This window comes from Pleurodeles waltl, chromosome 5 (assembly GCF_031143425.1).
Source record: "Pleurodeles waltl isolate 20211129_DDA chromosome 5, aPleWal1.hap1.20221129, whole genome shotgun sequence".
In the NCBI taxonomy this organism is placed as follows: Eukaryota; Metazoa; Chordata; class Amphibia; order Caudata; family Salamandridae; genus Pleurodeles; species Pleurodeles waltl.
In genome coordinates this window covers 152,151,442-152,173,263 of record NC_090444.1, presented here as the reverse complement: position 1 = coordinate 152,173,263, position 21,822 = coordinate 152,151,442, and the positions used below count along the sequence as shown (strand labels likewise).

General features: G+C 47.0%; 1 protein-coding gene across 3 annotated transcripts in view; it reads right to left on the bottom strand.

Moving 5' to 3' along the window:
• WDR26 (WD repeat domain 26) overlaps positions 1-21,822 on the bottom strand; it is a 569,671-nt gene that overhangs the window by 91,438 nt on the left and 456,411 nt on the right. For all 3 annotated transcript variants that reach the window (XM_069233823.1, XM_069233822.1, XM_069233824.1), the window contains one exon: positions 426-611. In XM_069233823.1, the coding sequence (XP_069089924.1) occupies positions 426-611 (186 nt within the window). The remainder of the gene's footprint in view (positions 1-425; positions 612-21,822) is intronic.

Genomic DNA, 21,822 nt, shown 5'->3' with positions numbered 1-21,822 from the left:
AGGCATCTTCAGCTGCTGAAAGTGTACAGTCCTTTTACAAGTATTTACATTTTGTTCTGCTAAGTAAAAATGACATTCTCCTGCTTTCGTTTTACACTTCACGCACCCAAGCAGGATTGTCACATAATGCACTTTATATTTCTTTCTCTGACTGCAAAGTGCGAAGAGTTTGTAAACAGTCTTCATGTTAAAAGATAAGCAGCAGAAGACATAGCCTGATGTTTGATCTCAGTCTTCGAAGCGCAGAAAATGTGACATGATAAATACAGAATTTAAAAGGCATCTTTAGTTATTGCTTGGACTTTGGCAACCCACAGTATGGGAAAAACTGACCTAAAAAATACTTTTTAAAGAAAAATCAGCATTTATGAACTACAAAACAAACTTGTCTTGACATCATGGAGCAAAGACACAGTATGAATTACCTTCGAAATCTTGGTTGTCTACAAACGGTGCAGGTCCCCATATTCTAACAGTGCCATCATCAGAAGCGCTTGCCATCAAGGATGGGACCTGTGGGTTCCAGCTCACACAATTAACTGTACGAGTATGTCCAGTAAGTTCTGCAATGGGCAACTCACTACGTTTGTGCCAGATATATACTTTATGGTCTGCAAGGGGTCAGGAGAAAGTCCAAAATGACAAAAATAGAAAAAAGTGTTCAGCACACAAGTTCAGATTAGGTTTTTAAGCATTGATCAAGATAATTACCATGTGCTTATTAAGTGCCTAATGGATGTATGTCTATCTACCCATCCATCCACACACACACACACACTTTTAAACACAGTTAAAGTGCATCTATTATTACAAATTAGAACAGAAACACAGAGGAATTTATTATAGTTAGCAACACAGCAGCCATGCGGTTACACTTATAATTGCATATGTTTCATTAAGGGTGAGATCATGAGTGCCGCCTTTGTTGTGCCAGTTATGGTTTATAACTGGCACAACAAAGGCGGCACTCATGATCTCACCCTTAATGAAACATATGCAATTATAAGTGTTCTAAGGATTCTGTTATTTACCCTGCAAGCATCTGTACATTCCATGTAGTGCTATAGATTCACATGCTCTGCATTCTCTTGCCATCTAGTGTTGGGCTTGGACGATTGCAAGTTGCTTTTATTTTGCCCAATGACGGAGTAGGAAGGAGTAGTGGATAAGAAAAGAATTATGTTCATACATGTAGAGAAAGAGGATAAGTGGAGAGATCTGTCACAAACACTGGCTTCCAAGGAAGAGTGCACATGTGATTCTACACAGCACTTCATACAATGAACAGATGCTTTCAGGGTAAGAAACCTAATCTGTTCGTAGCATGTTTGGCTGTAGATACACATGCCAGATAATCAATCAATTAATTTGTAAAGCGCGCTACATACCCGTGAGGGTTTCAAGGCGCTGGGGGGGTGGGTGCTACTGTTCACAAGTCTTGAGTAGTTTTCTGAAGGAAAGAAGGTCCTGGGTCTGTCGTAGATCCGGCGGGAGGGTGTTCCAGGCCTTGGCGGTGAGGTACGAGAATGATCTGCCGCCGGAAGATTTGCGTCGGATGCAGGGGACGGAGGAGAGGGCAAGGTTAGCGGAGCGGAGATGCCGGGTGGGGGTGTAGAAGCTGAGTCTGTTCAGGTATGATGGTCCGGTGTTGTGGAGTGCCTTGTGTGCGTGGGTGAGGAGCTTGAAGGTGATCCTCTTGTTGACGGGGAGCCAGTGAAGGTCTCTTAGGTGGGGTTGATGTGGCAGTGGCGAGGGATGTTGAGGACGAGTCTGGCGGAGGAGTTTTGAATGCGTTGGAGGAGTTTGGATGAGATACTGGTGTAGAGGGTGTTGCCGTAGTCGAGTCTGTTGCTGATGAGGGCCTGGGTTACTGTTTTTCTTGGGATACATTTGTAAATTCTGCAGAGCATGCGGAGGGTGTTGTAGCAGGAGGAGGAGGAGGAGATGGCACTGACCTGCTTTGACATGGAGAGTGAGTCATCGAGGGTGAAGCAGAGGTTTCGTGCGCTGTCGGTGGGGGACCCAGCGTGGACCGCCACCATGAGTTGCCCCAGGCGGAGGGAGTGCGCCCAAGGATGGGGACCTCTGTTTTGTCCGAGTTCAGTTTTAGCCGGCTGTCTCTCATCCAATCGGAGATGGCTTTTAGTCCCTCGTGGAGGTTAGTTTTGGCGGTGTGCGGGTCCTTCGTGAGGGAGAGGATGAGTTGGGCGACGTCGGCGTAGGAGATGATGTTGAGGTTGTGCTGACGGGCCACTTGTGTGAGGGGGGCCATGTAGATGTTGAACAGCGTCTGGCTGAGGGATGAGCCCTGGGGTACGCCGCAGATGTTGAAGGTTTTGGATTGATACGGGGGAGGCAGACTCTTTGGGTTCTGCCGGTGAGGAAGGATGCAGTCCATTCGAGGGCCTGGTCCTGGATTCCTGCTGCGTGGAGGTGGGATTTTAGGGTGTGGTGACATACGGTGTCAAAGGCGGCTGATAGGTCTAGGAGGATGAGGGCTGATGTTTCTCCATTGTTGAGGTGGCTTCAGATGTTGTCTGTGGCGGCAAGGAGGGCGGTTTCGGTGCTGTGGTTGTGTCTGAAGCCGGACTGGGAGGGGTAGAGGATGTTGTTGTCTTCGTGGTACCGAGTGAGCTGAGTGTTGACGATTTTCTTGATGACCTTCTCCGGGAACGGGAGCAGAGACATGGGCCGGTAGTTTTTCAGGTCCTTGGGGTCCGCCTTTGGTTTCTTGAGAAGGGCGTTGATTTCGGCGTGTTTCCAGCTGTCCGGGAATCTTGCAGTTTCGAAGGAGATGTTGATGGCTTTCCGTAGGTGTGGTGCGATGGCCGTGTCTGCTTTGTTGAAGATGTGGTGTGGGCAGGGGTCTGATGGTGATCCGGAGTGGATGGAGTTCATGGTCTTGCGGGTTTCGTCGTCGCTGATGTTGGTCCAGGAGGTCAGTCGGCTGGAGCTGGTGGAGTTCGTGGTGGGTGGGGTAGGAGCGTCCGGAGTGTGAGGGGAGTTGAAGCTGTTGTGGACGTCCGTTATTTTTCAGTGGAAGGTGGTTGCTAGGGCGTCGCAAAGTTCTTGGGAGGGGGTGATGTCGTTGACGGTGGCGTTTGGGTTGGAGAGTTCTTTTACGATGCTGAAAAGTTCTTTGCAGTTGTGGGCGTTGTTTTCTAGGTGGGTTTTGAAGGAGGATCTTTTTGCTAGCCTGATGAGTTGGTGGTGTTTGCGTGTGGCATCCTTGAGGGCCGTGTGGTTGTCTGGAGTGCGTTCGAGTAGTCATATTTGCTTGAGTTTTCGGCAGTGGCGTTTGGAGGCTTGGAGGTCGTCGGTGAACCAGGTGGCTTTTTTGTTGATGTGGTTGTTGGAGGGTTTTCTGAGTGGAGCAAGGCGGTCAGCGCAGTTGGTGATCCATAGCTTGAGGTTGTGTGCCGCGATGTCAGGGTCGGTGGGGTTGACGGGCGGTTTCTGGGCTAGGGCGTTGATTAGTTGAGGTTCGGTGACTTTGCCCCATCGGCGGCATGGTGCTTGTTCAGTGAGGTGGTGCACAGGTCAGTAACAGAGTCCCGAGGACAGTTTGACCAACTCTGGGTCGCTGCCTTACAATGATGTCCACACAGCGTTTTGTAAACACAGGTGGGGTAGACCACGTGGCAGCTTTACAAATATCCGCTGTAAGGAAATGCCTCCTTGGCATGGTTGCCCCCTGACTTTTTGCCTTTGCTGATGCTATGTTTACAATTGAAAGTGTGCTGAGGCCTGCTAACCAGGCCCCAGCACCAGTGTTCTTTCCCTAACCTGTACTTTTGTATCCACAATTGGCAGACCCTGGCATCCAGATAAGTCCCTTGTAACTGGTACTTCTAGTACCAAGGGCCCTGATGCCAAGGAAGGTCTCTAAGGGCTGCAGCATGTCTTATGCCACCCTGGAGACCTCTCACTCAGCACAGACACACTGCTTGCCAGCTTGTGGGTGCTAGTGAGAACAAAACGAGTAAGTCGACATGGCACTCCCCTCAGGGTGCCATGCCAGCCTCTCACTGCCTATGCAAGTATAGGTCAGTCACCCCTCTAGCAGGCCTTACAACCCTAAGGCAGGGTGCACTATACCATAGGTGAGGGTACCAGTGCATGAGCATGGTACCCCTACAGTGTCTAAACAAAACCTTAGACATTGTAAGTGCAGGGTAGCCATAAGAGTATATGGTCTGGGAGTCTGTCAAACACGAACTCCACAGCACCATAATGGCTACACTGAAAACTGGGAAGTTTGGTATCAAACTTCTCAGCACAATAAATGCACACTGATGCCAGTGTACATATTATTGCAAAATACACCCCAGAGGGCACCTTAGAGGTGCCCCCTGAAACTTAACCGACTGTCTGTGTAGGCTGACTAGTTCCAGCAGCCTGCCACACTAGAGACATGTTGCTGGCCCCATGGGGAGAGTGCCTTTGTCACTCTGAGGCCAGTAACAAAGCCTGCACTGGGTGGAGATGCTAACACCTCCCCCAGGCAGGAGCTGTAACACCTGGCGGTGAGCCTCAAATGCTCACCCCTTTGTCACAGCCCAGCAGGGCACTCCAGCTTAGTGGAGTTGCCCGCCCCCTCCGGCCACGGCCCCCACTTTTGGCGGCAAGGCTGGAGGGAACAAAGAAAGCAACAAGGAGGAGTCACTGGCCAGTCAGGACAGCCCCTAAGGTGTCCTGAGCTGAAGTGACTAACTTTTAGAAATCCTCCATCTTGCAGATGGAGGATTCCCCCAATAGGGTTAGGATTGTGACCCCCCTCCCCTTGGGAGGAGGCACAAAGAGGGTGTACCCACCCTCAGGGCTAGTAGCCATTGGCTACTAACCCCCCAGACCTAAACACGCCCTTAAATTTAGTATTTAAGGGCTACCCTGAACCCTAGAAAATTAGATTCCTGCAACTACAAGAAGGACTGCCTAGCTGAAAACCCCTGCAGAGGAAGACCAGAAGACAACAACTGCCTTGGCTCCAGAAACTCACCGGCCTGTCTCCTGCCTTCCAAAGAACTCTGCTCCAGCGACGCCTTCCAAAGGGACCAGCGACCTCTGACTCCTCTGAGGACTGCCCTGCTTCGACGACGACAAGAAACTCCCGAGGACAGCGGACCTGCTCCAAAAAGACTGCAACTTTGTTTCAAGAAGCAGCTTTAAAGAACCCTGCAACTCCCCGCAAGAAGCGAGAGACTTGCAACACTGCACCCGGCGACCCCGACTCGGCTGGTGGAGAACCAACACCTCAGGGAGGACCCCCGGACTACTCTACGACTGTGAGTACCAAAACCTGTCCCCCCTGAGCCCCCACAGCGCCGTCTGCAGAGGGAATCCCGAGGCTTCCCCTGACCGGGACTCTCTGAAACCTAAGTCCCGACGCCTGGAAAAGACTCTGCACCCGCAGCCCCCAGGACTGAAGGACCGGACTTTCACTGCAGAAGTGACCCCCAGGAGTCCCTCTCCCTTGCCCAAGTGGAGGTTTCCCCGAGGAAGCCCCCCCTTGCCTGCCTGCAGCGCTGAAGAGATCCCTTGATCTCTCATTGACTTACATTGCGAACCCGACGCTTGTTCTAACACTGCACCCGGCCGCCCCCGCGCCGCTGAGGGTGAAATTTCTGTGTGGGCTTGTGTCCCCCCCGGTGCCCTACAAAACCCCCTTGGTCTGCCCTCCGAAGACGCGGGTACTTACCTGCAAGCAGACCGGAACCGGGGCACCCCCTTCTCTCCAATGCAGCCTATGCGTTTTGGGCACCACTTTGAACTCTGCACCTGACCGGCCCTGAGCTGCTGGTGTGGTAACTTTGGGGTTGCTCTGAACCCCCAACGGTGGGCTACCTTGGACCAAGAACTGAACCCTGTAAGTGTCTTACTTACCTGGTAAAACTAACAAAAACTTACCTCCCCCAGGAACTGTGAAAATTGCACTAAGTGTCCACTTTTGAAATAGCTATTGGTGAATAACTTGAAAAGTATACATGCAATTGAAATGATTCAAAGTTCCTAATGTACTTACCTGCAATACCTTTCAAACAAGATATTACATGTTAAATTTGAACCTGTGGTTCTTAAAATAAACTAAGAAAAGATATTTTTCTATAACAAAACCTATTGGCTGGATTTGTCTCTGAGTGTGTGTACCTCATTTATTGTCTATGTGTATGTACAACAAATGCTTAACACTACTCCTTGGATAAGCCTACTGCTCGACCACACTACCACAAAATAGAGCATTAGTATTATCTATTTTTACCACTATTTTACCTCTAAGGGGAACCCTAGGACTCTGTGCATGCTATTCCTTACTTTGAAATAGCACATACAGAGCCAACTTCCTACATCCGCTATCAGTATGTTCTCCAGAAAAGCCATATTGGAATCCTCTCTGGGGGTGGAGTGAGGCCTGGGGATGGAATGTAGGGTTCTTTTAGTCTTTGCTTGACAAGTTTGGATGCATTTGACAATACACCTTGCGATCCCTGCCTTAGAAATTACATGGCCTTTATAAGAGTGAGAAAAGGCTAAAAATAGTTGCTGCGTTTTACAGAAAGATTTGATCCTACCTATATAGAACATAAGAGCACGTTTATCATTACGAGTGTGGGCTGCTCTTTTGGCAACCAAGACAGGTTGTGCAAAAAAGACTGGGAGCCCAGTCGTTTACAGTGGAATGGGGATGCCACATCAGGTAAGAATTTATGATTGGTTCCAAGAACCACTCTGTCACTGTGAACCTGGAAAACATTTCCTGCAATGTGAGGGTCTGTAGTTCACTGATGTGCATAAGGTGTGATGCCTACGAGGAAGGCAACCTTCTATGAAAGAACATACAGCAGCCATGAATAAAGTGGCTTGAAAGGGGGGCCAATTGGGCAGGTAAGTAAAATCTTGAGATTTCAGACTGCGGATATAAGCAGCTTTGATGGAATAACATGTTGAAGGACCTTCGTAAACACATTAACTACAGGGATTTTGAAGAGGGAAGGATGTTCCATGTTCTGCATATATGCAGCAATGGCGGCAAGATGTAGCCTAATTGATGTGTAGGCTAACCACAACTTTTATAGGTGCAGTATAACAAATAATGTCTTGTACTGTAGGGGCAAGAGGGTCTGTGTTTGGTAGAACAATAGTGGACAAAGTGCTTCCACTTAGCAGCATAGGAGGTGCATGTAGTGAGCCTTAGGGTTCTTTGAATATGCCCATGTACTCTTGCGGCAAACCAAGGTTACCAAACTCTAGGACCTCAGAGCCAAATCGCCAGATTGAGGTGCCAGACTGTGCAGTGGCTTTGTGTGAGAAGTTCCAGCCTGTTGGGGAGCTTCTCTTGAGGGGCAAGACGTTTTGAGAAGGGTTGAGAACCATGGTTGTTTGACCCAGGTGGAGCTACTAGGATGAGGGATGTTTGCCCCCATTTCCTGACCACGTATGGTACCAGCAGAAGAGGAGGAAAAGCATAGGCAAAGAAACCTGACCAATTCATCCACAAAACATTGCCCATAGACTACGGGTATGGAAATCTGGCAGCAAAGTTTCAGTATTTTTCATTTTTTATGTGGCAGAAAGGTCTATATCGGAGATGCTCTACCTCTTAATGTAAGGGAGCAGGGCTTGGGGGTAAATAACCCATTTGTGGGCATGTTGCTGCATCCTGCTGAGCAGGTCTGCAAAGTTGCTGTTCACCCTCAACAGGTACTCTGTCAAGAGATTAACTCTGAGGTGAATAGTCCAGGGCCAAATTGGTGGCACTAACTCCAGCAGTTGAGGGGGAGTGTGTTCTGCCTTGTTTTGGGATGTAGAACATGGCAGTCATGTGGTTTGCATGCACAAGGACTACCTTACCTTGAATCTGAATAAGAAAGGCTTTGACAGCTAGATGAATGGCTAACAGTTCCAAGTGGTTGAAGTACAGACCTCGCTGGCGAGGTGGTCACAGACACTGGACTGTCACATTGTTGACGTGTGTTCCGCAGCAGACTAGGGATGAGACTTTGGTGATGGTCACTTGCAGAACTGGGTCTGAGAAGGATGTGCCCAGCAACACACTGTTGCTGTTCCACAACTGCAGAGAGTGATGGGTACTGGACCTTACCAACACTAGATGCTCTGCCACTCCACTACAAGCCACTGGCTCGAGAGGCACTCCTGAGGGGGGAGCATATGAAGTCTGTAGGCACTATGGTAATGCATGAGGCCAACATTCCTAGAAGGCACATAACCTTGGGTCCTGGAAGTAAACAGAGGCTAAAAAAAAAAAAAGGCGTAAAAGCTGTTGGAATGCTTGCACCCTCTGCGAACTGGGGAAGGCGCTGTCCACAACCAAGTTAAGGAGTGACTCTGGAAAGGGTTGGATTTGGAGTGGTTCTAAGTGAGATTTTGCAGAGTTCACTGTGAACATCATGCTGTGTAAGAAGACTGAAGCCTGGGTGTGGGCTAGACATTCCGGTTGCTTACGCTCTTGATCATCCAGTGGTCTAGGTAGGGGAAGACATGCATTCCTCACCTCCTGAGCCGAGCAGCTACCACAGCTAAACACTTGAAGGCCCTTGGAGCCATAGTGATGCCAAAGGGCATCCACTGAGTTGGTAATACTGACCACTTACCATAAAACGAAGGTAGCACCGATGAGCTGGATGAATTGGAATGTGAAAGTAGAGGTACTTCAGTTCCAGAGTGGCCATAATGTCGCCTTGCTACAGCAGCTGTTTAAATCCTGTAGGGTAACTATGTGGAAAGGCTCTGACAGGATTTATCTGTTGAGAGGGCTTAGGTCAAGGTTTGGTCTGAGAGATTAGTCTTTCTTGGAAATGAGGGAGTATGGAGAGTAGACTACTTTGCCCTCGTGATGACGAGGTACTGGCTGCATGGCTTCAAAGCGCCTGAACCTCCTCCAACAAGGTACTTACCTTTGGTAACACCTTACCTGATAGACTCTAGCCAAAGATTCCTTACCATAGAATAAACCTGAAGAGTCGGACTGAATCTGGAAACTTTTGATGAGCAGTACCCCTGTGTGCCGGTTGGTGGAGTCGTTCGGCTCTGCATAGCGTCGTCTACACTGTAAATGACATGTGGTGCCGTACTGAGACAGTTTCTTGTCTTGACTTTCCACAGACTTGCATAGCCACAACGAACATGGACCACTGTATGTGGAGCTAGGGCTCTTAGAAGGGGTGAACCCTTTCCACTGTAATCCATTGACAGAGTGGGGTGAATTGGAGGGTCAGTAATGAATCAGCAGCTAGATAAGAGAGTTTATACCAGGCCAGGTGTTACCAAAGTTAAGTAAATTGTTCATTGGAAAGAGACAATTAGCTGCAGATTCCTTACCTTAGAACAGGTGCCTAAGCAATACCTCCATGGGGTTGGGGCTGTGATGCGGATTAGACTAAAAAGTCCTGAAGAACTGAATGGGCAAAGTGACTGTCACGCCAGACCTTACTGTCTGGTCACTAAAGCTTTGTAAACGTGTGCAAGGAAGCCTACATTGCTGTCTGACAGATATCCACAACAGGAACTCTGCAAGCTAACTCAATGGTCGCAGCCCTCAGGAAGTTGCTTTGTGGCCAATGTGCAGCAGATTTTGCTGCAGAGTGCTATAGGGTCCGTTTCTGCACCACCTTACCTTTCTTGGCTCAGACGTACCACACGAAGAGTTGATCATCTTGTGCAGTCAAGGTAATAAGACAATGCTCTTTTTGGGTCCAGTGGGTGGAGTTTCTTCTCTGCCTTAGAGGGGGGAGGCGGCACATAGAAGGTAGGCAGTGATAGACTGGCCCATGTTAAAAGGAGTTCTCACCTTTGGTAAAAAGACTGATAGAGTCCAAAGGGCCACCTTGTCTTGTAGAAGGTAAGGTATGAAAGATGTGCAGACAGTGCTTGTAACTCAATGACCTACTGGGCAGACATTATTGCCACCAGAAAGGCTGTCTTTATGGTTAAGAGTCTGCGTGGGCAATTGTGGAGCAGCTCAAAGGAGTGCACATCAGGAACTAAATTCAAGTTCCAGTAGGGCATAATAAAAGGAACTGGTAGAAACAGACTGGGGACCTTTCAAGAATCTATGTACAATAGGGGATTTTAAGAGGTATGTGTGGTCTGGCAACCGCATAAATGCTGAGATGGCCAAAAGATAACCTTTCAACATGCCCAGTGAAGAGTTCTGCTGGCCCAGGAAAAGAATAAACAGGAGAACTTGGGAACTAGTGCAGATACAGGGTCAACATGTTGGTCTATACACCATGTCACAAACTTGCTCAAGTGGCAGGCATATACTGCCTGGCTGCAAGATAACATTGCAGACTTCAGAAGAAAAGGCCAAAAGCGGTCAACTGTTGCAGCTCAATCTCCACACATGATGACAGAGCATTTTCTGCCTTGGTGCAGAACCCTCCACTGTTGCTGAAACAGAGGATCCTCCTGAAGAGGCACCCTGATCAGAGGACCGATGCTCCAGCTCAACAGCTCAGGATACCAGACTCTCCATGCTTAATTCAGAGCCACAAGAAGGACTTGGGCCTGGTCGTTCCTGATCTTCTTAAGAACTCTAGGCAGGAATCGTTCTGGCAGAAAAGAGTAGAGGAGGCCGGAGCACCACTCAAGATGAAAAACATCTCTCAGTCAGAGTCACCTTGAAAACTCCAGCACAAAAACCAACAACATTGCACATTCTTGGTGGAGGTGAACCGATCTAACCAAGGATCTCACCACTCTACAAAGACCTTGAATCACAGCTCCGGATGGAGGCACCATTTCTGATCTGCTAGGCATCAACAGCTGAGTTTGTCCACTCTGGCATTCAGAGAGCCTGCCAGGTGCTGAACTACTAGGGATTTGCCTGGTGTTCCAACCATGTCCAGAGATGCAAAGCCTCTTGACAAACAGTCCAAGACCCCACCCCGCCTTGTTTGTTACAATACCACATGGTGGTGGTGTTGTTTGAACACCTGTATCAAACCCCCCTGACTGAAGGAACAAGAAGGCTTTCAATGAAAAAACAGATTGCCTGAAGCTCCAACAAATTGATGTGGAGCCCAGAGTCCACTGGAGACTACAGTCCTCTGATTTCCACTTTTCCCAGAAGGCTAACTCAGCCAACAAGTGATGCATCTGTCACTAGTCAGCTCTGGTTGGGGGAAGGGAGAGCTGTCTGCCACTGACTCAATCGCAGTTCATCAGACCTCACTGCAGGTATTTTGCAGTTACTGCTGTGATCTGAACCATGTCAGAGAGATTCCCCTGATGCTGCGCCTACTGGAGCTTTTAGGTCCCATTGCAGAGCTGGCATACGACAACGGGCATGCGTCAAAAGCAGGATGCAGAAGGCCATGAGTCCCAGCAGCCTCAGGGTCAGTCTCACCGAAATTCAAAAGAAAGGCTGAAACACTGACCAAATATCCTTGATTTGCCACTTGGGAGGATAGGACCAAAACTGCACTGTATATAGAGTGGCACAGATGAAGGGGTAGCATCTGAGAAAGGAGTCACGTGTGACTTCGGTACATTGATAGTGAACTCCACCGAATGCAGGTTTGGCGTAGTCTGGAGGTAGGACAAACTGCCTGGAGCGAGCCCACCTTCATCAGCCACTCATCGAGGTAGTAGAAGACTGGAATCCCCAACTTCCGCAGACGAGCTGCGACCAATGCCATCAGTAACACTGAAGGGACGCTGGTAAGGCCAAAGGGGAGCACATCAAACAAAGTGCTCTTGGCCCACCATGAACTGCTGGTGACATCTGTGGACAGACAAGACGGGGATGTGGAAATATGCATCCGGCAAGTCCAATGCCACCATCCAGTCTCGCAGGTCCAGGGCTGATGGGACTTGAGCAAGCATTTTGAATTTCACCTTTCTCAAGAGATTGAGAAGGCGCAGGTCTAAAATAGGATGAAGACTCCTGTCCCTCTTGGGCACCAGAAAGTAGCAGTAATAGCAAACACAACCTATTTCTCATGCTAGCACCCTCTCTACGGCTGCCTTGTCCAAGAGAACCAGCACTTTGACAAGAGCAAGGAGAGGTGGTCTCCGTCAGCCTGTCATAAATGGGCGGCAAGGGTGGAGGGATGGTCACAAAGGGAAGGGAATAGGCCTTTGGGCGAGCTGCAAAACTCAACCGTCGAATATTAGTGAGCTCCTGTGGTGCAGATGATGTCCACCACTGGATGCCCATGATGGTCGGAAGGCAATTAAAGGTGTTTGGAGGCTGAGGCTGCTGGAAGAGTTGTGAACTGACTCAACTTCTTGCTACCGGTCCCTCATGGTCTGTGAGCACAGTGTCCTCGGCCACTAAAACATTGGGACACTTGCTGGCCGTGGTGGCTGGGATGGTAGAGATTCAGTTGAAAGCCCCTTGGACCACCAAGCTCACTGGGGTGGGATGCTGGGTGAGGAAACTGAGGTGGGGTGATGACAGCGGGAACTGTCATATGCACAGTAGTCCCTGTGCAAGGCAATGACTAGGCACCCAAGCAGGACGTCAGTAAGCGTTTTATTAAATGGGAATAATGGTTCGGTGGGGGCTATTCCAGGCTAAAGCACCTAATTTAAGACGTTTGGGAAAAGGTGTGAATTTTTTTGGGAAATCCCCCCCCGAAGCATAGCTTCTGAGAAAATATTAGCTTGACCTCAATGTGCAGAGATGACCCCTCAAACCCACAAAATATGCAGGATGGGGGCTGTGGGCATCTTTTTTGACACCACAGGCAAATCCTGCTTGACAGGTCTGCTGGGTTTACATAACCCTTGTGGCGCATTTGAAAGGGAGAGAACAGCAAGGCATTTCTTGTACATCCACAGACTGGTTGCTGGAGGTTTCTGCATTGGTCGTACCAGACTTCAATTGTTGGGTTTGTTGTGGGTAAAGTACCTGCTCCAAATTGGATTTTAGAGTTATTGTGGGGGGACATTTTGGATCTATTTGCAGTAAGAAAAACAGCAACTACTGAAAAAGTGGGTAGTGATTGCACTAGGACGTTTGTCCCGTTGGTCAGGAGTCACCCATTAGCTTGTGCCAGGAGTAAATGTAAAAAGAACAGATGACAGACAGAATGCTGAGCAATGCAAACATTCACCCCCAGTCACAAAGATCTGCGTTTAACCCACCACTTTATTTCCCCACCACTCCACCCCAGTTTGGACCCAGTCATATGCAAATCAGGCCAAACTGCGAGGCCAGGTCCTCCCCCAGACTGGAAACAAGCATCCTGGGACTGGTTTCAGTGTATCACCCCCTCATCAGCCAGGCTAGCTTGAATCCAGTGGCACAGTGAACACGGGACCCACATCTGGGCATAACCTTCCCACTTAGGGCGACAAAGGCAAAAATAACAGATGGAATGCTGAACAATGGAAATATTCCCCTCCAGTCACAAAGATCTGGGTTTAACCCATCGGTTTTTGCCCACTATGCCACCCCAGTTTGGACCCAGCCATATGCAAATCAGTCTTGACCCTACTCCCCATGGGAACAGTCCGGCCCGAATTGCCAGGTCTGTTCCCATAGGGAGCAGGATCAAGACTGATATGCATAAATGTTTGACACTGATAAGTATTCTGACCATCACTTGTTCTTTTTACATTTGTCGTCCTAAGTGGGACGGGGATGCCTAGACCTGGGTCCTGAGTGAAGAGAGTGTGGCTGATGAGGGGCGATACCTCAAAACTGGTCTCAGGATGCTTGTTTCCGGTCCAGGGAAAGCCTGGCCTGGCAGTTTGAGCTCGACTATTACCATGGGGTGCAGGGTCAAGACTGATTTGCATATGGCTGGGTCCAAATTGGAATGGCATGGGTAGAACAAACAAAACAATGGATTTAGGCCCAGCTCTCTGTACTGGGGATGAATACTTGACATTGTTCAGCATTCTGTCCATCACTTGTTCTTTTTGCAGGCGTAAATGTGACATCTCCATGCAAAAACTTTAAACACTTTCTGGACATGGGGATAAGAAAATTGGACCGGTCTGTAACCTGAAATGGGCCCTGAAAGACTGGACCTGCTCCTTCTTGTACCCAGGACATAGAAGGGGATTTTAAGAGTCAGCTGGCTTACCTCCTGTGTGGCTAAATGAAGGCAGCAAGCTGCAAGAGGCCTTTCCCTGGAAGTACCCAGTTGACCAGTAGCTAGGACACCAGGACCTGGACCCTGCCGTTGGTCAGTGTTAGACACTAAGGGGGTTATTACAACTTTGGAGGAGGTGTTAATCCGTCCCAAAAGTGACGGTAAAGTGACGGATATACCACAAGCCGTATTACGAGTCCATTATATCCTATGGAACTCGTAATACGTCTGGTGGTATATCAGTCACATTTGGGACAGATTAACACCTCCTCCAAAGTTGTAATAACCCCCTAAGTCTCTAGATACCTCCCCTGTAGGCCCAGGGGTCTTTAGAAGTGTACTCCTGTGGTGGGACTGGAACTTATAAGACTAAAGGCATGATTTAGACTTTGGTGGACACAGTGTGTACTGTTGTCATGACGGAGTAAGTTAGAACTGCCATTGCAAGAGTACTCCACCCTCCAAATTTAGAGATGCCTATCAGCACAGCAGACATCACTTGCCTTTCCAGAAACCGCCATCACAGAGGTTCATGTAAATGTATTTAAAGTTTGACATGACTGAGCAATACATCAAACTTTCAACATTAAAAAAAAAAAAAAAAAAAAAACGGATTATGTTTTTGAAAACAAACAAAAAAGTCGGTAGAGTGATTCCTTCGTGTTACTCCACATGGGTATCAACTCCAGATTGTTTTCCCGCAGGTGGGTGACAATGGAGTGTAGAGTAGGTGTAAGAAATGAAATGTCCATGTGATAAGAGTGAGAAACTGCAACGGCCACAGGTGTCAGGGAAGGAGGGCGGGCGCATGTGAATCTACTGCACTACATACCAAAAACAGAGGCTTATAGGGTAAGTACATTCTGTTCAAAGCATGTGTGGCAGTAGATATAAATGCTCTGCACAGACTGTAAAGCAGTCATCAGAAGCTGTGGCTATCCTATGGGTGTTGCAGTTGTTTGAAAAGGTGTATGTAGCCCTGCCTGACATACATTGCCTTGTTGGCGTGCTAAAACATCCACACAATGTTTGTTAAAGGTGTGTGGTCTGGACCATGTACCTGGTTTACATATGCCAGCTATTGGAATGTTTCCTAAAAAAGCCATGGATGCTCCCTTTTTCCTAATAGTGTATGCTCTAGGAGAGTGGGTAAAGTTATTTTGGCTTTTGCATAACATGTTTGACTGCATTTTACCATCCATCTGACTATGCTTGATTTTGACATAGGGATCCCTTTCTGAGGAGGTGAAAAAGCAACAAAAAATTGCTTGTTTTTTCTGAAAGTTTTAGTTCTATCAATGTAGAGCATAAGGGCCCTTTTAACATATAATGTATAGAGGGCCCTCTCCACAAGAGACTCTAGTTGTCGGAAAAAGACAGGTACCTCGACTGGTGATGGTGAAAATGAGAAACCACTTTAGGGAGAAATTTAGGGTTTGTGCAAAGAACCATCCTGTTTCTGTGTAGTTGGATGAAAGGAACTGAAGGGGGCATGTGTGTAGTAGTTCAAATGTGGGATCCACAAGTCATGTGAGAATGATGTTAAGATCCCATGAAGGTGCAAGTGGAATGTGTGGTGGAATAATTCTTTTGAGCCCACTCCATGAAGGCTTTAATGACTGGTATTTTGAATAAAGAGATGTGTTGCCTGTTCTGTAGATAGACAGCCATTGCAGCAAGATGTAATCTTATGGGTGTGAACGCTAACCCCGCCTTCTGTAAATGAAGCAAACAGAGAATGACTTTCATATTAGCTTTGATAGGGTCAACGTTTTTTGAAAGACAACAGACAAATCTTTTCCATTTTACTGCATAGCAAGCTCTAGTGGTAGGTCTAGGGGCTTCTTTTAAAATATTCATACTTTCTGGTGGCAAATTAAGGTAACCAAACTCTATGACCTCAGAAGCCAAATCGCAAGTTGAGTCTTGGGATCTGGATGCCCAAATTCTCCATGGTTCTAAGTGAGAAAGTCCAGCCTGTTGGGGAGCTTCTCATGGGGAACTACTGAGAGGTCTAGCAGTGACAACCAGCGTTGAGGAGCTCAGATGGGAGCTACTAGGATCATTGAGAGATGTCTATCTGAGCTTCAGAATCGGAAATGGAAGGAGAGGGAGAGGCGAAAAAGCATAAGCAATATCCTTGACCAACTGATCCACAGTGCGTTGCCCCAGGATAGTGGGAACCTGGAGAAGAAGTCTGGGCATTTTGCATTTTCTACGTTTGCTAAAAGGTATATTTGTGATAACCCAATCTCTTTCATGTTGTCTGTCCAGACTAGGACAACCTTGAGAATGAGGTGAGGAAGGAAGGCTTTCAAGGCTAGATGAACAGCTTGAAGCTTGAGGAAGTTGATATGGAGACCCGGGTGTTTAGTGTCCCATATGCCCTGTACTGTGAGGTCCTTCGGATGTGCACCCCATCCGTGAGGGAGGCATCTGTTGTGACAGTTATGTGGGGAACAAGGTCGAGAAAAGGCTGCCCCTTAAACATGTTGGTATTCCATCAGTGCAGAGGGGGATACGTTTGGCTGTCTAACCCTAGATCTTCTGAATGTGACTGAGACCACCATCAAACTAGACATTTCTGTAATTGACGCATGTGTAGTACAGCATGGAGTACTATAGCGATACAATATGCCATAATCCCTAGGAGACGCATTACTGCCATCCTGGTTATCTGCTGATTAGGCTGAAATTGAAGTAATAGTGTCTTAGAGTCTGAAAGTACTGGAGTCCAGCAGAATTGGGATATGCTAGCCCTATGTGTGTGTTTAGAATGGCTCGGCATTAGTCGCTGCAGATTCACATGCTGTGCACATCCCGCCATCTGGTGTTGGGCTCTGAGTGTTACAAGTTGTTTTTCTTCGAAGAAGTCTTTTCGAGTCACGAGACCGAGGGACTCCTCCCATTTCGACTCCATTGCGCATGGGCGTCGACTCCATCTTAGATTGTTTTCCCCGCAGAGGGTGAGGTAGGAGTTGTGTATGCTAGTAATAGTGCCCATGCAATGGAGTGAATGCGTATGTACATAATGAAGTTTAAAGTAATCTATTTACAAATGTACAAATGTTCAAGATCTACTTCTAAACGGCTACAGGCTCCCGGGGAGGCGGGTGGGCGCATGTGAATCTGCAGCGACTAATGCCACGAACAGATGTACACTGGGTAAGTGACATTTTCTGTTCGATGGCATGTGTAGCTGCAGATACACATGCTGTGCATAGACTAGTAAGCAGTTATCTCCCCAAAAGCGGTGGTTCAGCCTGTAGGAGTTGAAGTTGTTTGAAACAATGTTCGTAGTACTGCTTGACCTACTGTGGCTTGTTGCGCTGTTAACACATCTACACAGTAGTGTTTGGTAAATGTATGAGGCGTAGACCATGTAGCTGCCTTACATATTTCGGTCATTGGAATGTTTCCTAGAAAGGCCATGGTAGCACCTTTCTTTCTGGTTGAGTGTGCCTTTGGTGTAATAGGCAGTTCTCTCTTTGCTTTAAGATAGCAGGTTTGAATACATTTAACTATCCATCTAGCAATGCCTTGTTTAGAAACTGGATTACCTGTATGAGGTTTTTGGAAAGCAACAAATAATTGTTTTGTTTTTCGAATTAGTTTTGTTCTGTCAATGTAGTACATTAACGCTCTTTTGATGTCTAATGTATGTAGTGCTCTTTCAGCTACAGAGTCTGGCTGTGGGAAGAACACTGGTAATTCTACTGTTTGATTCAAGTGGAACGGTGATATAACTTTTGGTAAAAATTTTGGATTTGTCCGTAGAACTACTTTATGCTTGTGTATTTGAATAAATGGTTCTTGTATGGTAAATGCTTGAATTTCACTCACTCTTCTTAGAGATGTGATGGCAATTAAAAATGCAACTTTCCATGTTAAGTATTGAATTTCACAAGAGTGCATGGGCTCAAAAGGTGGACCCATGAGTCATGTTAAGACAATGTTGAGGTTCCATGAAGGAACTGGTGGTGTTCTTGGTGGTATAATTCTCTTTAGTCCTTCCATAAACGCTTTTATGACTGGTATCCTAAATAGTGAGGTTGAGTGCGTAATTTGCAGGTAAGCTGAAATTGCGGTAAGATCTTTATGGAAGAGAAAGCTAGCTTTGACTTTTGCAAATGTAGTAAGTAACTTACGATGTCTTTGGCAGATGCGTGTAAGGGTTGAATTTGATTATTATGGCAGTAATAAACAAATCTTTTCCACTTATTTGCATAGCAATGTCTAGTGGTAGGTTTTCTAGCTTGTTTTATGACCTCCATACATTCCTGTGTAAGGTCTAAGTGTCCGAATTCTAGGACTTCAGGAGCCAAATTGCTAGATTCAGTGATGCTGGATTTGGATGTCTGATCTGTTTGTGTTGTGTTAACAGATCTGGTCTGTTTGGTAGTTTGACATGAGGCACTACAGAGAGGTCTAGTAGTGTTGTGTACCAAGGTTGTCTTGCCCATGTTGGCGCTATCAGTATGAGTTTGAGTTTGTTTTGACTCAATTTGTTTACCAGATATGGAAGGAGTGGGAGAGGGGGAAAAGCGTAAGCAAATATCCCTGACCAGCTCATCCATAACGCATTGCCCTGAGACTGATCTTGTGGGTACCTGGATGCGAAGGTTTGGCATTTTGCGTTTTCCTTTGTTGCAAATAGATCTATTTGTGGTGTTCTCCAATTCTGGAAGTATTTGTTTAGTATTTGGGGGTGAATCTCCCATTCGTGGATCTGTTGGTGATCCCGAGAGAGATTGTCTGCCAACTGGTTCTGAATTCCTGGAATAAATTGTGCTATTAGGCGAATGTGGCTGTGAATTGCCCAATGCCATATTTTTTGTGCCAGGAGACACAACTGTGTTGAGTGTGTCCCTCCCTGTTTGTTTAGGTAATACATTGTTGTCATGTTGTCTGTTTTGACAAGAATGTGTTTCTGGCTTATTATGGGTTGAAATGCTTTTAGCGCTAGAAATACTGCCAATAGTTCTAAGTGATTTATGTGAAACTGTTTTTGTTGAGTGTCCCATTGTCCTTGGATGCTGTGTTGATTGAGGTGTGCTTCCCACCCTATCATGGAGGCATCTGTTATTACATATTGTGGCACTGGGTCTTGGAAAGGCCGCCCTTGGTTTAAATTTATACTGTTCCACCATTGAAGCGAGGTGTATGTTTGGCAGTCTATCAACACCAGATCTAGAAGTTGACCCTGTGCTTGTGACCATTGTGATGCTAGGCACTGTTGTAAGGGCCGCATGTGCACCTTGCGTTCGGGACAATGGCTATGCATGAGGACATCATGACTAGTAGTTTCATCACCATTTTGACTTGTATCTTTTGTTTTGGATACATGGTTTTTATTACATTGTGAAATGCTTGAACCCTTTGTGGGCTTGGAGTGGCAATCCCTTTTGCTGTTTTGATTGTCGCCCCTAAGTATTGCTGTGTCTGACACGGCAGAAGGTGTGACTTTGTGTAGTTGATTGAGAAACCTAGATTGTGGAGGATTTCTATGACGTACTTTGTGTGTTGTGAACACCGTTTTAGCGTGTTGGTTTTGATTAACCAATCGTCTAGGTATGGGAACACATGTATTTGCTGCCTTCTGATATGTGCAGCTACTACTGCTAGGCATTTTGTAAAAACTCTTGGCGCAGTTGTTATTCCGAATGGCAACACCTTGAACTGGTAATGTATCCCTTGGAATACAAACCTTAGGTACTTTCTGTGTGAAGGATGTATCGGTATATGGAAATATGCATCCTTTAGGTCTAGAGTGTTGTCATGTAGTCTTGTTTTTTTGAGCAGTGGGATTACGTCCTGTAATGTCACCATGTGAAAGTGATCTGATTTGATGTATGTATTTAATGTTCTGAGATCTAGTATAGGTCTCAGACTCTTGTCTTTTTTGGGTATGAGAAAGTACAGAGAGTAAACTCCTGTCCCTTTCTGTTGGTTTGGTACTAATTCTATTGCTTCTTTTTGTAGCAATGCCTGAACTTCTAGTCCTAGAAGATCTATATGTTGTTTTCACATATTGTGTGTTTTCGGTGGGACGTTTGGAGGGAATTTGAGAAATTCTATGCAATAACCATGCTGGATAATTGCTAGGTCCCAAGTGTCTGTTGTTATTTCCTCCCAATGTTTGTAAAACTTGGTTAGTCTCCCCCCCACAGATGTTATGTGTTGGGGATGTGTGACTTGGAAGTCACTGCTTGTTTTGAGGAGTTTTGGGACTTTGGAACTTCCCTCTATTCTTTTGGAATTGTCCCCCTTTATATTGTCCCCGAAAACTTCCCCGCTGATACTGGCTCTGGTAAGTGGGTCTTGTTTGTGAGGTTGTAGGTTCTGTGCTTTGTCCTCGAAACCCCCCTCTAAACTGTGTTTTTCGAAATGTGCCTCTGCTCTGTGGGGAGTAGAGTGCGCCCATGGCTTTGGCCGTGTCAGTGTCTTTCTTAAGTTTTTCGATCGCAGTGTCCACCTCCGGCCCAAACAACTGCTGTCTGTTGAATGGCATATTCAGCACAGCTTGCTGTATTTCTGGTTTAAATCAAGATGTACGCAGCCATGCATGTCTCCTTATTGTTACTGCTGTGTTGACAGTTCTAGCAGCTGTGTCTGCAGCATCCATTGCTGACCGTATCTGATTGTTGGAGATACTCTGTCCTTCTACTACCTGCTGCGATCTCTTTTGGAACTCCTTGGGCAAATGTTCTATAAAGTGTTGCATTTCGTCCCAATGGGCCCGATCGTATCTGGCCAACAAAGCCTGTGAATTGGCAATACGCCACTGGTTTGCTGCCTGTGCCGCCAACCTCTTGCCTGCTGCGTGGAATTTTCGACTTTCTTTATCTGGAGGTGGTGCATCTCCTGAAGTATGTGAGTTCGCTCTTTTGCGCGCTGCCCCTACTACAACTGAGTCCGGTGTTAGCTGTTGTGTGATGTACACGGGGTCTGTTGGTGGCGGTTTATATTTTTTCTCCACTCTTGGAGTAATGGCCCTTCCTTTTACTGGCTCTTCAAACAATTGTTTGGAGTGTTTTAGCATTCCGGGTAGCATAGGAAGACTTTGATACTGGCTGTGTGTGGACGACAGTGTGTTAAAAAGAAAGTCGTCTTCAATGGGCTCAGCATGCAGGCTGACATTATGAAATGCCGCTGCTCTCGACACCACCTGTGCATAGGCTGTACTATCCTCTGGTGGCGACGGTCTAGCTGGATAACATTCTGGACTATTATCTGACACTGGTGCGTCAAAGGTCCCATGCGTCAGGGTCATCTTGACTCATTCCTGTATGAATTGGGGATTGCATCATTGGTGGAGTGGCTACCGGTGATGGTTGCGGAGAGCATTGTGGAGATGGTGGCGGGGTTACTTGTTTAGCCACCTTTGCCTGTGGCTGCTTGTCTTTTTCTTGGAAGGCAAGTTTGCGTTTCATTTTAATTGGAGGGAGAGTACTGATCTTCCCTGTTTCTTTTTGGATATGGAGCCTTCTTTGTGTATAGTCTGGCTCTATTGTTTCCAATTCCTGTCCAAATCTATGTGTCTTCATTTGTGTGGACAGTCCTTGTTCCTCAGTGTAGGAACTTGTTTTCGGTTCCGAGGCCGGATGTTTCGGTATCGAAACCTTTTCGGCTGCTTTTTTCGGTTCCGACGAAACCTTCTTTACTTTCGGCGTCGTGGTCTCTCGGTGCGACCCATTTCGGTGCCGCTATCTCGGTGCCGAACCTGCTCGGAGCCACTATCTCGGGCCCGAGATTG